The sequence below is a fragment of the Gymnogyps californianus genome, chromosome 16 (assembly GCF_018139145.2).
Source record: "Gymnogyps californianus isolate 813 chromosome 16, ASM1813914v2, whole genome shotgun sequence".
Taxonomy (NCBI): domain Eukaryota; kingdom Metazoa; phylum Chordata; class Aves; order Accipitriformes; family Cathartidae; genus Gymnogyps; species Gymnogyps californianus.
In genome coordinates this window covers 10,437,058-10,452,796 of record NC_059486.1, presented here as the reverse complement: position 1 = coordinate 10,452,796, position 15,739 = coordinate 10,437,058, and the positions used below count along the sequence as shown (strand labels likewise).

Here is a 15,739-nt window from a genome sequence, read left to right as displayed (position 1 = left end):
CAGTGGAAGAGTGTTATCAATCTGTTTTGCTTGCCCTCCTAAGCTCAGTATTTGAGTGTGGGTGAAGTGATCCATGGTATATTAACAGTGCGCGTACCACCTTCTCTGTCATAAAAGGAGTCAGATATAAAAGGCAATTTTATACTTGGGGAATTTACTATATTTTCTGCAAACATCTGGAGTTTTAAATTCAAGACTTGCAACAGCTATTAGGGAAGTCTAGTTAAATAGTCAAGTAGGTTGTAGAGGCTATTGATTTTATCATAATTTTGTTTGGGTTATCACACAGATTACACCTTGGTCAAAATGCATCCTCAGACTCTGAATTTGTCCCACTATCGATTTCCATCTCAAGGACAGAGTTATATTTCCATTCCCAGTGAAGCTTTTCATGAAAAAGGTAAGGAAAAATTTAAAGGAAGAAGCAGAATCATGTAAACAGGGTATTAAAAAATGATTTTGCTTGAAAACAGGTTTTGATTTGCTTTATTTTTCCAAGTAACCAATGTGATCACTGTTGATCATACTGGCTCTAAAGAAGCAGCAGTTGTCCTGTCATACTAATGAATGATTAATGTGGTAGAACTTTCATATTACTTGAATTAATCTTGAATAATACAGCTGGGCCACAGAGACTGAAGCCATTTAATTGTGACATCTTTTTACATCAGAGAAGCCATAATTTCATAAATTATTTTTAATCATCTGAACTGGTTATTTTTAAGAAATTCCAGGATGTCAGATCAGGTATTACTTATCCTTTCATGCAAAATCACTCTTAAAATGTTTTATGAAATTAAACTATAAAATGACCAGGTTTAAGCAACAGCAGCTACAGAAACAGAATGAAGGTGTAAACTACAGTCAAGGCAAAAAGGCAGAACTCAGAAGTCCATGCCTAGGCTAAAATTTTAATAATCTCAAAAGCAAGGTATGGCAAAAACCTGAAGCTTTAGTCAAGACTCCAAAATAACAATGCTTGAAGTTAATTATGTTTTAGTCAGGGATTGAAGGAACCTGTTTACAAAAACATCTACCTGCATCCTCAAATCTTTGAAAATCTGACTTATGTGCCCTAAATTCCAACCCACAGAATTTACACACCCAGAGACCTTTCCGCAGTCACCTCTGTTGAAGAAAGGTTGGTCCCTATTTATGAAGTGCAAAGTTCGCTGCAGATAACCTGCAGTGAGAAATACGCTAATAATTGCTGAACTGTCTACCTGATTTGTGATGACAGCTTTGTTTCTTTGCACTGGCAGGGGGCTCTGGCTGGAGACTTCACTGCAAGTGCTCAGAGGCTTGAACAACTATAATTGCAAACCAACTTGTAATGCCAAAAATAGCATGTGAGAGGGCTTTTTTCCTTTCCCACTTATAAAGCTGCTCACCATGCAGATTTTTTTTTTTCTTCTTCAGAACATTATCATGCTTGGTATCCTGAAATGATCCAGCCCATTAAATGTTTAACTCTTTTTCCAGCTAAAGCTCACTTCTGAGTCATTTCAACCTTCAGACCACACTTCTACACTGTCCAAATGAGCTAACCTAAAAATTTATTATTCAACCCTAAACAGTTGACACTATAAATACTTGGAACCCAGCAAAAGGGATAGTAAGACATCTGTGTGGCTGACACTTAGAAAATACACATCTGTCTCTTCACTCAGATGCTGGAGAACCCATAAATACTTGGAATGCAGGCAGCAAACAGGCAACCAAAGTGGAAACCGGTTGCCCGTGTATGAGTTTCATAAACTGCCAGTAATGTAGGTGGTGGTAAAGTAGCCTTGAGTTGACTGTAGCTATCATTGAGACATTGACTCTGGTATGTCATACGACCCTTTCTAGTGCTGTGTGTGGGATTCATAATTGACAACTGATTACTTTAACAACTTATTTTGGAAGTACAGTTGCGCAGGGCAGGCATCCTATTTTACTTTTGATATCTGTGTCCTGTGCCGTAATGCAAGATGTTCATACTTCTTTCACTTAAAAAAATAATCAGAAATCTGCTAAAGCAAAGATATGAAAGTCTACAGAAGTCAAGGCTCTTAATTAACACGGAGTTTCAGGTCTAGGAGAGAAGTGTCTCTTGCTTAAAACCGTTGCTCTGAGGAATAACCCCTGTTCCCTTTTCACAGCTTGGATTACCATTGTTGGCCTGCTTTACCATAACATGCATTATTTCTTTCATAATATCAACCCTGTGGATACCAAGTAAGTATCTCAGACCTCTCATGCTGTAACAGCTTGTTTATTACCTTAGGGATATACCTTTATAACAGTCATGTCATTATCAACTGTAAATGAATTACAAGCCATAATCCTGATTCTGCAATATTGAGGACATGTAGTCATTAACTAGAGAGAGATTAAAGCTTACATTAGATGTTTTGTTTTATGTTGTAGTAAAATAGATTCCCGTAGCGACATGTTTGTTTGTCTTTGTCTTCTCCTTCCATTCATCGGATCTGGTATTAGAATTTCATAATTTTAATCTGTCTCATAAAAGGAAATTACATCTTTTTCTCCTGACACATATAAAGATAAAGCTTGCACTTAAATGAAACAAGTAAGAAAACATAACATCCCTCTTTAGATAAGATCTGAATCCTAATCCTAGAAACCTGTAAGGTAATTTTATAACAGGAGACCAGGCAACGCTTTAAAGACCTCTTTGTTTTATATGCTGCATCAACGAAATCATTAGCAGATAAGATAAAGTAAGTGCAGAGCTGTATACCTCTTGGCAATACAGTTGCCTAGGGAATTTTGCAAGGCCATTCATGTAAATCATTACATTTTCCTTTTACGTTAGTATGACGTTATGTTTTTTATTCCATCTTCACTGGGGTATGTAGATTAGTTTACACTTTCTCTCAGTCTTTTCCAATCTGTGACTTTTCGTTGCATTGTTTATGACAGCAGAAGGAAAGATGCAGCATCTCAGCTGTCATGAATGTCAGGAATTGCATTCCTTTCTTTACATACAGTTACATGGAAGGTATGATCACAGGAACTCATTTGTGAACTTCACTGTAAAGAATCCTGGCTTATGACCAGATTGATCACACTGACACAATCACGCAGCTATTACTAAATAGCATTTTTAAATCAAGTAGCAAGCTGTACTGTTGTTTACCCTGCTCTCTCAAAAAAAGGGCACTTAGCAGGTGGCTGTAAAGGAGCCATGTCATTAGCGTGCAGTATTTCTTACTGACATGGAGAGAGGCAATAATTTATAACAGGTTATGTTTTTCAAACAGGAGGATCAGTGCAATTTATTAAGATAATAAGCTATAATCTCAACTTCTCAAAGAGAGAAAGAGAATTAATATGGTCTTGACTTAGGTCAAAGTTTAGCAAACACAGTATCATTAAAGATGCTGCATGTCAAACCACTGTATTCTAATGCATTGTCACAGAGTCTACAGCTCCTGGGGCTCTGGTATAGCAAAATAAAACAGTATGTCATCTTTGTGTACATTCTCTGAGTTTTGTAGAATAGGACAACCTAGACTCATTCCTGTTCCACTGAGCTGTATGTATTTTTTAGCTCTCATTTTTGAGAAGGAAGGATCTGGCCCTGCTGCAATGTTAAAGAGAAACACAAAGACACTGGAGAAGAAACGTCTCCTAGATTTCTATAATTAATCCAAACTACTTGAACTGTTTGCAGTATGTAATGCACTACAGAATCAAGTCTATAAAATTCTAGATGCAGATCTGTCCAAAACAGCATCTAAAAAACTAGTAATACAGGGAATGCTAGCTTAGCGATTTTTTTTCCTCTGTGGAATCAAACCCCAGGTATTCAAAAAATGTTTTAAAAATAAGTATGCACTTCTCTTCTGCTTCGTTTTCTTTTTTGTGCTGTACTATTATAACTTTTTTGCTTACATTTCAGTAGAATAACAACGTTTTCCCAGAGTAGTTTGTTTTAAAGACTTTTTTTTATGTTCCTTCTAGCACTGAGCTACTTGAACACCTGTAATTTGAAGCCTGTCCATTTTCTTCTTAAGGGCAATTTTTTTTTTCTTTTGTGGTGGAAAGCTAAAACCAAAACTCTTGGAGCTTTTGTGCTGTACAGACAGATGACTTCTATTTTCAGACTACATAAATAGGAGTTCCTAAGGGGAGTCAGTTTTGATTCTTTAAAAAAAAAAAATCAAAACAAAAAAAGGTTTTAGCCCAGTTCTGCTCCCGCTCATATACAGTTTGTGTAAATCTGTAGTAATCCCATTGAAGGTAATCAGATGACAGACTCGCTGCTATCTAATATCCAGGGCCACAGTGAAGAAGGGCTTGCGTATGCAAACATGAAACACAGAAACACTGTTTCTTGCTTGTGCTGAAGTTTTTTCATGCTTCAAAATTCATCTAGCTCTCTGAAGTTAAAACGGCAGATAGTGGGTGTAGAAAAAAATGTCTGTCCTGTTAATCTGTGTAGGAGAAATCTTAAAATGTCAGATAGTGGTCTTAACATTACGAGTCCTTCTCTAAACTTAAACTTTTCATATCAGAGTAGCAAATTCTGCCCTTAGATGAACAAATTCAATTCACATGCTGGTTCCTGGGAGCAGAAGTAATCTCTAATACTGATCGGGTTTTTTGTGGTCAGAACTAAGGACTGGTGCTTGAGGTTGTGCTGAATGAGTCCTGTTTTATTTGACCTTGCTGAGGAACTCAATGAAGTTATTTTAATGTCTGACATGACTTTTTCTTTTTTTTTTTCCTGAAAGAAAAATAAGAAACCATTGCAAACAGGTGGCAGATGTAAATAAGGTGTTTTTTAATGTGCTTTGCAAACTGGCTCTTTCCATTGGTGTGCTATGTTTGGAAACCCATGCTGATGGTTAATTCACCATGGCTCATATTTCTCATAGTAAATACCATTCATTCACATACTGAAGAGGTAGATGACAGAGACCATTTTACTGCTGCACAGTTTGTTACTGATAGTGTAAAAAATTTTACCCTACAGCCAAATGGATCTTAGTTACTCTTAAATGTGCGAAAATGCCAAAGTCATAAGTTTTAGCTGAAAGCAGAAATAAAAGGGTTCTTATGTACTGCAAAATTACTTCAGCCTAGGAAAAAAGTATTACCTGAACTAATCAGATGTTTAGTCAGGTTCAGCTGTTTGCGTTGTGACCTGATGTACTCTGAAAAATTGATTATGTGCAGTTAGGTTTGTTAAAGTAAAGCTATAAATTACTTCTAAATATATTCCTATGTATATGCTTATATGCATTATATATATATATATATGTGTCTTACTAATAAGTATGTTTAATTAGACATCCTGAAACCCCTGCAAGTTTTCTCCTCACTTAGATTGCTTTGCTTAGTTAGGTTACTTTTAGATCCCTTACTTTGTAGGATTCTCTCTAATTGTCTAAAGCACTTTTAGCAAGGCTTGTACAACTTTGCAAAAGAGGAGCAGAATGAAGGAATACTTATGATATCAAGTCTCCTAATGTCTAAAGCTGTTCCCTATACTTTGTAGCTGTTGCTTCTAGTCCTGTAGGATCTTTTGGGGCCAGATCTTGCTCCCGTATAGAGATTCATTGACTTGAATGGAAAAAGGAGGTCCTGTGTTCCTGTTGTTGTAGGTGTTGTGGATGAACTAAAAAAATCTTGTTGTTCTACTTAATTTATTTGTTTCTTTCCGAGGATTGCTGAAGCTGCTGCCTACAAAGGTTATATGATCTCAGCAACCAGTTACCTTATCTCTATCAAAGTGGAACCTCTACCCAAGTTGTCCCACAATCTGTCAGGATCTCCTCTTATTACCATCCAGCTCACCCACAAATTGGTAAGTGAAATGGAAAATACCAGTTTAGGCTATCATCAGGGCTGTTCAAAACTTCAGTGTCTGTGATGACTTCTTTGTATTTCTCTTGTAATTTTTGTGGGCGTTTTTAGTAGCAATTCTGGTGGCATTTGTGACTACAATATTATGTTTTTCCAACCATTATACTTCAATGACTTCTGTTTCCATCACTGCAAAAGGCTGATTAGTGCACATGTTGAAAAAGAAGGTGAAGTGACAAGTATAGCTTTAGGCCTTTCTGTGTGTATTGTTCTTTGGATGTGTTTGTGCAATCTACAATAGGATGGTATGAATTACTGCTTTCTCGTTAGAGCTGTCAAAACCAAGAATTCACTTACGGTTTTTGCTTTTGGTCTTAATCTGTACTGAGATAACTGAGGTGTTTTGAATGTTCTCATGAATAAACCCACAGAAGGAACTCCTCCAAGGGCAGACACAAGTATGATGGGCAGAGCATCTCCCTGGGGTAGGAGTGGAGCAGGTTCAAATCCCTGTTCTAGTGTGAACTGCCCTTTCTAGACAGCAGAGCATTCTGAATCTGAGAAACAAGAGACAAGAAATATGAGAATCTGAGAAAACTTGGAGACAAGTTTTATTAAAACTGATCCATTTTAGTAAGACATTTCAATTTCACCAAATTAACGTATTCTTGTATTTTTTCTGTTGGTGTGAATTTGCTTAAAAAAAGCTATTAATCAGTGAGCAACAGAACCAACCCAAATGCCTCTGGGTATCTTGTATATGGATTCCAAATTCTGCGAGTAATCTTTAGAAACAAATACATAGTGTAGATAGAAATACACTGAATATTTGTGGGGAAGATTCGTAGTAAGGAGTAAGTAGAATGTGTGCAGCTCTGCTGAAGTGGTATATACATTGAATTTGATAGGAAGACTGCTTGCCTCTGACACCTATGGCTTTGGGAATATAATTTCTCTTCTGGCTTTTAATTAGTGAGTATGTTTAATATTAAGGAATGGATGAATAGATTATACATTCCAGTTGTGCATAAGAATGGCAACAGTGGGCCAAATCTGTTCTCTTTTACACTGCTGTGTCTCCAATGAATTCCATGGAATAATTTTAAACGATATAAATTTAGACAATTTACTTGTGAATTTACTTAAGTAAATTACTTAAGCAAATTTACAGAAGTAAATTGAAGTGAATTTACTTAAGCAGATTGGGAAATGACTGCATGTCTTTGAAAGCTTTCATATGATAGCAGCACAGGTCCTTTCTATCATACTACATATTTCACTCTCTGAAGTGGTTTCATTTGGTTGAGTATGATCGCTCATGAAATAAAAGTAGAATTTAAAATGTAAAAGAAATTCTGGCTGCAAGATCACTGTGTTAAAGTATGTACTTTAAAATAAAGAGTAACAGACAAGCTATTTATGTAAGTTTATGATTGAATATAATGATCAAACCAAGAGCATAAAATCTGGCTTAGAAACCAGTTTCATCTATTAAAATACTGCTTGCTTGTTTTTAATAATGGGAGAAGCATTTGAAGTGGATACCAATCTCATTTTTATAGTTGCCTGTTTGTTCCACATAATGTCCTCAGTTTAACAGAGGAAAGTGTAATAAGAAAAAGTAAAAAATAAGTCCAAACAAATAGTTTTTCTCTATTAAAATTTAAGTTTGAGTCTGACTTTTTTCAGTTGATCTAATTTAGTTATAGCTAATCCAATGGAGTCTACTGGATTTCACAAGTATAAAAATGCAAGGAGTGAAAAGAGAATACGGTTTCTTGTACTGATTGCAGTGATGCTTGGCCCAGCTTAATAAAATTTTAATTCTTTTTCTTCTAGTGTGTATAGGAAAAATGCCAATCATTGAGCAACAGAAAACAAAAGGGAGTAAAATAAAACATGTCTATTTTAGGAAATAGTTACAAAGAGAATGTCTGTGAACTGAATATCACCTCTTGAATCAAAACTTCACAAAGCATTTATCGTTCCACAGCCTAACTCACTGTTAAATCTTCTCTTAGGCAAGGATTCTCTGGGTTTCTCTGAAATTGTCTGCATTTTTTACGTAGCTTTTAGGAGCTTGAGATGATTAAATTTCTCTTTCTTTTTGAAACATGAGGCAATACAAACTGATGCTAATATCTAATCAATTAGGTAAGAATGCAGGGAATATTTATAAATGACATGTTAATGCTTCCTTTGCCCACTGCCCCATGGTGCTTTCTAGAAGAGTGCACAGAATAGATGGGTGCCCAGTCTGGGGGACAGGCTGGAGGCTAAACTGGTGCTGTGGAGCACAGGAGCTGAGAAGTCACCTCATAGTTAAGACATACACTGTTAATTTCATGGGTACAAGGACTACGGAGACTAGACTACAGACTCACCTCCATCAGAGAGGACATAAGAGGACATCAGTAATTACAGCCATTAGGCCTTGATATTCAGGCTTGCAGCTGGATTCTCATGGGACCAATATTGCTGGTTGACATTCTACCAACAGAGCAGGCAGAAAATTTTCTGGTCAAGCTTCCGTTAGTGGAAAATGGTTTTCTGATTTAAAATAGAAATTCTCATGAATCAGGATGAATAAGTCATCCCAATTTTTTCACAGGATAAAAATATTACTTGTTTAATTCTTCTTATGAAGTAAAGACTCCCTGTGGATAGGATAGACACGTACGTTTTACTACTTATAGTGTTATTTCTGTTTTAATTGTCACTATTCTAACAAGTTTATTTTGTTGCACAATCCCTGAAACCGTTTTTCTGTTACTCTTTCTATTTTGTCTTATGAAAATATTAACAGCTTCAGAAAGATTGTTTTGCAAGAAGACTTCATCAAGGATTTAAAATTAACTTGTTTGCATAAGTACATAAAGTGATTAAGTGTTTCATTCTTTCTGCCATTCTGAGGAATGCTTATCCGCTCTAGCTATCCAATGACATAGATGGGGTGAAAAGCAATTTTCATTTTCCTTCTCTGTAGATATAAGATGGCTTTTCCTGTGATATTTGGGGATCATTGAGGCCTTCTTGCTTGAGACTTTTTACATATTGAAGAATTACATTCATGGATCTTCTTAATGACTGTCCCTTCCTTCTCACTGCTTAGGATACAAGATGAAGATGAGAGAAAACCAGTAGTACTTTGTGACACTGTAGACTCAGATCGATTGTCACTCAGTTAAGCTGTTTTATTAATAGTGGGATTTTAAATCTCATTAAATATTTTATGCTGTTGATTCAATGTTTGTCATAATACAGTCTTGCCAGTCAACATACACCTGTGCAAAGAATGGGAAGAGCTTGCTCTGTGCATACATATTGTTTTCTTTCTATAGCTTACCTGAAAAACTATCAAACAAAGGCTATAATGCAAGAAAATAAGGTTCATTGACAGCTAGTATTGCCTGTAATTGCAGCATATTCAGTCTGAGCACACATTTTCCTCTAAACTTAGCAGCTCCCTTGATATACCTGCTGATTGGGTCAGGTTGTAGTATGTGGTAGTCTCTGTTCTGGAGACTGGAACACTTCCAGCCCATCAAGGAGGATTGGAGTGAGAATAAGGGAAATAGTAAGAGGATCAACAGTAGTAACCGTTGCTAATCTCCAGCCAGTGTATGTAATGGCTGAAAATGTGACTGCGTGGTACTTGTGGGAGCCTTTGAACTTGAACCAAAAGAATAGGTTATGTTCCTACTGGATAGTTACTCACATCAAACTCAGTTACAGCTTGGCGCGTGCATTGGTAATTTTAATAGCAAGTCCAAAGACCAAAACAGTAAAGATACAGTTAAACTAGATCCATGCTCCTTAGTGGAACTACCCTGAGGCATATCATTTCAGCTTTAGTATTGAATGGACATAAATAAATTGAATATGGGCTTGTATTAAGGTGTTAAACTTTGCAAAATGTCTAGGATTTCTTTGGAAAAGCTTTAGATTACATTCCCAACATTTTGGTCAAAGAAGGTTGAAAAAACTTCATATGTTGGACATAAAATGTCTTCAGACAGACATTGTTCTTCATAACTGTAAATATGTCAAGTTACATTAAAGATGCATTTTTAAAATTATTTCTTTACAATAGGTTGCAGTTTTTATTCTAATATAAACATTTCTCTTTATCAGCAAAATTTTGTCTAAACTAAGCCCTTTAGGAGACAAAAGTTGATACACTAAGTTACAATAGTCAGTTGTTATTCAGGAACATTTCAGTGAAAGACAGACACTTTTTGACTGATTTTAAAAATGATGATGCTCTGCTCTTCAGCAACTTGGATGAACTACTGTCTCCAGTAAAAAAGATAACAGAAATCAACTAACACCTTCAGTGTGTGAGGGATGATGTGAAGGCTGATGGTAGTTTGCAGCTGAAGAAGGCTTAATCTCAACCTGTCCAGGTGTTTTCTAATGAAGCAACAGTACATTTTGTAAAATGATTATCCTCAAAAAGTTTCTGTTTCTAGCAAGATGTTTTTCATAGCAGGAGCAACTAGAGAAGAACTAACATTGCACTTATATGATCCAAGAAATGACAGCACAGGGTAGAAATGTAGAAGAGATGAATGTCAAGGCTGGAATGCATACACAACATGCTCTGGCAAGTGTCAGAAGAGGCAACAGAGAGAGAAATGGTGTAAAACTGCACCAATATTTTGTAAGATCCATATGGCTATGTAGCATAGACCTTGATCTTTGACCACATTGAAGTCACTTTTTGACACTGTCTTGGGGACAAAGTAGCTATAAATTCTTGTCTTTCCTGACAAGGCAGCTGACCATCTTTCAGCACATAGAAATACTACCTTGGTGTAAGTCCAGGCATATTTGGTGCAGAAAGGGTAAAAGACTGACTAAGGTAATGAGACAGAAGGGGAGCATTCATACCCTGGATGATGCACCAGAGCACACTGTGCTCACTGCTCTGTTGATCCCTTACTGTTGACTGGCACCATAGAGAAAATTGCCTTACGGCTAGAAGAAAACTTTTTGTACACTAGTTTCAACCACTTCAAGGCTTCTGTAGTTTTCTCCAGGGCTTTATTTTCCCTTTCCTTTTTGCAGAAGGGGAACATGTGCAGTTGCAGTTTTAGAGAATTATAAACTCCTGACTGTTACACCCTCTGTGAGAGGGCCTCACATGAAGATAGATGCAAATTGGGAATTCTTAATGTAGCTGGTTTTCTCCCAAATATATTTAATGCAAATGCCATTTTAAAGATTTGTTTGATTCTGGGGGGAAGAAGAAAATGTTCTTTACTAAGATACTGCCAAGTTCGGACTAATTTAGCATTGTTCCATGTCATTCCTTTTTCTCCTTGCGATTCGTTTTAACAAATGTAGTGCTCGGAGTTGTCTGCCTGACCATGAAGTGTTAATCTTTCCTACCGTATTATTACACTGAATCATTCAGAATCATTCAAACAGCTGCTTCTCTCCTCATTTTTTTTGACCAGCTCCTCTCTCGATCATTTCTCTGCTTCTGCCCTTTTTACTTTCTGCAATGAATGCTTCCCATCAGAACCCCACAGTGACCCGCTTCCTCTGTGCTCCTCGCTAGAGCACTTTGTCAATGAAGCTTTATCAGCTTTTCCTGTTAATCTCATCTCGTATTCTGTTACATGACTTAAATCTCCAGAACCAGGAATCGTATGAGAGCATTAGCATTCATTATTGTAAGTGCAGCCCGCATGTCTGGGAAGTGCTCTCTTGGGGTACTCCTTTAGAGATTGTAAAGTGCAGGGAAAAGATAGACCTCCTCTTCTCTTAACTGTTCTCCCATTATAAAAAAGTGCTGGTAGTCCTCTTGCAGTTCAGGGAGATAGAGACAAGGTTAAGGAACACTTTCATTGAGCCTTTAATGAGGCAATGGGACTTTTGCCTCTAAAAGATACCCGAACATCATCCTTCTCCCTGTTGTCTTTTGCTTGGCCAGCAAGTGTGCCATATCCCGAGGTTTGTTTAACATCATTACTGATAGGAAAATAAAATGAGAGAAGAACCAATTCCCACTTGTACACAAATATTAGCGCTACCATGAGAGAGACAAATCAATGTGGAGCCAATTTATTTTTATGGCAAGTTAAGTGTTGACTAATTTATATATCGATCGAAGAAAAACAATGACTTTTGCCCACATCTGCAGTACAAAGGTATAATTTTTTCACTGGATGGACTTTGCCAGAAAAACTTGAATAAAATACAATTAAAACTGTGACTCTTACAGAGTGTACCACAATTAAGCAAAAAGAAGAAATAATAATAAAGCTTGCAATTTAAAAATCAATGCGAAGTTTGGTACTTTGTTATGCAAGTTAAATCCTTGCTATAAAGAATACAGAAAATCCATTGAGTTCAAATGAGAAATGAACATAGTTGCAGCTAATTTTCTTGCTCCTGGGCAACCTTAAAATACCAGTAGTCATTATGATGATATACAGCATCTCTTAACAATACAGCAATAGTTCCGTATTGTTAATGTTATTAACAGAAACATCCTAGGACTTATTTTCTCATAGGAATCCATTCTAAAAGCCTAGAAAAGTGCAGTAACAAAAAATATAGATTTTCATTAAGCACATTGAAGATCGCCTCTTGTAAGAATCAGGATTGCGTTGTAATAAGCTGTAATTCATAGAAGGTTTCATTTTCACGTCAGAACAAACTTAAGCCTTTGGAGGCACAATACTTTCCCTGTGTTATCACTCATTTGTCATGAAACAAATCCTCAATATTTCTTTGTAAATGAGTCCTTTGCCTTTGAGGTGAATATTGCAACAGGAGTGAGGGCATCATGAAGTGATTGAATGTTTTTGGAAGTGTGCAAGTAAAGTTTGCTTTCATTTTTAAGTTTAGTTGCTGACTTTTATTCTTTGGGTATGTGGGTAATTTTATATGCCAGCTTCCACTTAGTATCTACAAAATTACCTCTTGCCTAAAGAAAATAACCACTGGTGACTGGAACCAAGTGTTATCAATCTACAGCAAAAAGCATCTGCTTTTTCTCTTCCAAATTTCTGCTTGCAAGTGACAGTGCATCAGCAGTTGGAGGTCAGTCAATACCAAGCAATAACCTTTGAAAAATCTTGCTGACTTAAACCCAGAACTGAATTCCACAGTTATCCTGTTTTACAGAACTGTGGCATCTTGTGCTGCTTCGCTCTCTGCCTTTGATTGAACATTTGTCACAGGAGGAGAAGAGAAAATTATGGGGTTATATTTGACATGATCAAATCTGGTCCAATGATGTAGAGTTCTGTCCCAGCCATGAACACAATTTTTAAATTCAACTTAATTCCTCTTGTTTAAGTTCCTCATCAGTGGCTACATTCTCAAAGCATCCTTGCATAAGAATCCTTGCATGTGGTGAGGGCTTATTGCAGGAGTTCCAGCGAGTTGTGCTACATTTAATGAACTATCAGGGTTTCTGCTATAAAACATTGTATTTCTTTGCACAATGTTAGTACAGATATATACATATTTAAATGCTATGGAAAAAAGTTACTGCAGAGGTGAAGTAGCCAACATTCAAATGTTAATAACTTTGATGTTTAAAATGATAAACCGAAAAGTAAGAATAACATACCACCAGTCCCTAATCCCCACTGTGAGCACAGATCCTGTAAAATCTCTCTTGATGAGGTCAAGCTGTTTTGAAGTGGCAGGAGTAAACTGTAGCAATTGAAATAGCAAAAAGCTGGATGTAGATTCAAAATGCCCACATTATTTTTTTTTTTTTAAAAAGGTCAGAAATAGTTTTGCTGATTGAGAATTTAAAATTCACTAGTCAGACACTTGGAGAGAGTATGTTTTGAAAACTGTTTTGTAAAGAGAGATATTAAATACAAAGGGTAAAATTCTGATTTAATTACAATGCATGGTAGAACTGCTGAATCCCATGGGGCCAAGCTTTCAGTCCTCACTCTAATGATGATCTAATGTTGCTTTCAGACTGGTGCAACTCCATTCTTCGTTATTTGTAACAGTTTGAAGAGAAAACAGAATCAAATCCAAAGACTAAAAATGAAGATTTGTTTCAGATAGTTTGTCTGTTGATTGTACTGGCAGCCAGTGTTTTTTAGTGAGTAGAAATCTAATGCTAATGCATTGCTATCTCTCCATTAGTTACAACTTGAATAATCCACATAAAAGCAATAAGAGAAAGGACTTTCTGGATCCTCTGGACCCATTGACTTAACTCTAGGCAGGTTCAACTCAGTTTGTCTTCCAGATCAAAGTGATTAGGTTCCAGATAAGTTACTGTGGTGAAGAGAAATTTAAGAAACATGTTCTTGTCTGTTTTGCTTGATTTATTAGTTTGATCCTTTACATTTCAGCTGCGTCACATTGTACATTGTCTGGGTTCATACTGGAAGTCTTACACACACTGGCAAGCTCTTAAGGTCTAGATTTTCTTAAGATACTTATCTTATTATTTTTTACCATGTTCTCACATATGGCAAGAATTAAGTTAGAGTAGACCATGTATCTAAGTGCTGAGAATTGCTCTTAAGCCAGTTTTCTGTATCTAACATCTTATGTGTATCTCTGAGAGGCAGGATTCCCATGATACCACTTGTTGCACAGGACGAGTCCTAGCAGTTAAATGGGCCTGTATTTATTGAGGAATACAGCAGAAGCCCTCTGTACAAATAATTTCTGAAAATGCAAAGTTCTGTCAGCACATATATTAAGTAACTAACCAATAGAAAGTTCACTACAAAATTTCTCGCTAGTTATTTCAGCTGAGGTGCCATCTGCAACTCTATTTAATTTATTTTTTATTGCTTTCAGTAGTATGGGATCTGAATAACCGCTTGTACATTCTCCTTGAGATACTTTGGTGTAACAGTTGCCATTTTTTTTTTTTTTTGCACCAGTGGTGACTTCAAAACGTTAGCACTAAGTGTTGAGGGAGCTAGACTACTTTTATTAATTGTGCGTAGTTTGAACTCTTTGCTCATGCTCTTTTGACTTTTAGATTATGGGTTTACATTTCTTACTTGCCAATTCAAGACATTATCACATGCTTATATTCAAGTTCCTAGACTTCTGGCATATCTGCCCATGTTTCTGTGAAACCTCTTAAGCTTGCAGGAATGATTTATATGGCATAAATGACTGATATTTAAATGTATATAAACAAATGATACTTCATTCAGAAAATGGTAAATATACTAAATCTCTTTTTGTCTTCCTGATTTCTGTTCTGCTGCCTTGGAAACATATGCAAAAATGTACTGAAAATGATAAGGTAATGAAAGGCTAACTGTTGTGAAGATAGAACATCTTTTGAAAAGAATATGGTTTTCTGCACATACTCTGGTTTAGAACATGGTTGTCGAAAGGCCGTAGGCTATCTTTTTTTAATCCTTTGAATCACTTTTTTTTGTGTGTGTGTGTGTCAAAAAAAGTACAAGATCTAGAAGGATATGGATGGTGACAGGAAATTTATTCATTTGGATGTATTTCTAAATCATAGAATATTTGAGGTTTTTGAACATGAAGCTTCTCTATGTTGGCTTGCAGTTAAGGGGGATCTGACTAGGAATTTTTGGAAGTTGCATATTGGCACTTTACACACATTAGACATTAACAATGAATGCAAGGGAGTTCAGTATGGTTTTATGGAACTGAAAAATCTTAGTTTGTGATAATGAGGGTTGAAAAGTTGTCTTCAACTTTGCTGTTCTGGTGATAAAGAAGTAGTGGGCAGTTTCCAAATGGAATGAATTTATAGTTAGGAAGAGGAAGATTTGAAAACTCTACAAGTCCATTTAATGCAAATTGATTTTTTTTTTTTTTTCCCCTTTAAATATTCACAATTTCTGCAGGAGAATGCTGTGAATATTGCCTTGGACCACTGAATGAGAAAACTAGAATATGATCCACATTCAAGAGTGGAGTCCTCACA

The 15,739-nt window shown here is 36.2% G+C and overlaps 1 protein-coding gene across 1 annotated transcript in view; it reads left to right on the top strand.

Annotated features, from left to right (window-relative positions):
* ADGRD1 (adhesion G protein-coupled receptor D1) overlaps positions 1-15,739 on the top strand; it is a 154,581-nt gene that overhangs the window by 26,692 nt on the left and 112,150 nt on the right. The window contains 3 exon segments of the mRNA XM_050906507.1: positions 290-400; positions 2,145-2,220; positions 5,680-5,821. Of these exon segments, the coding sequence (XP_050762464.1) occupies positions 290-400; positions 2,145-2,220; positions 5,680-5,821 (329 nt within the window).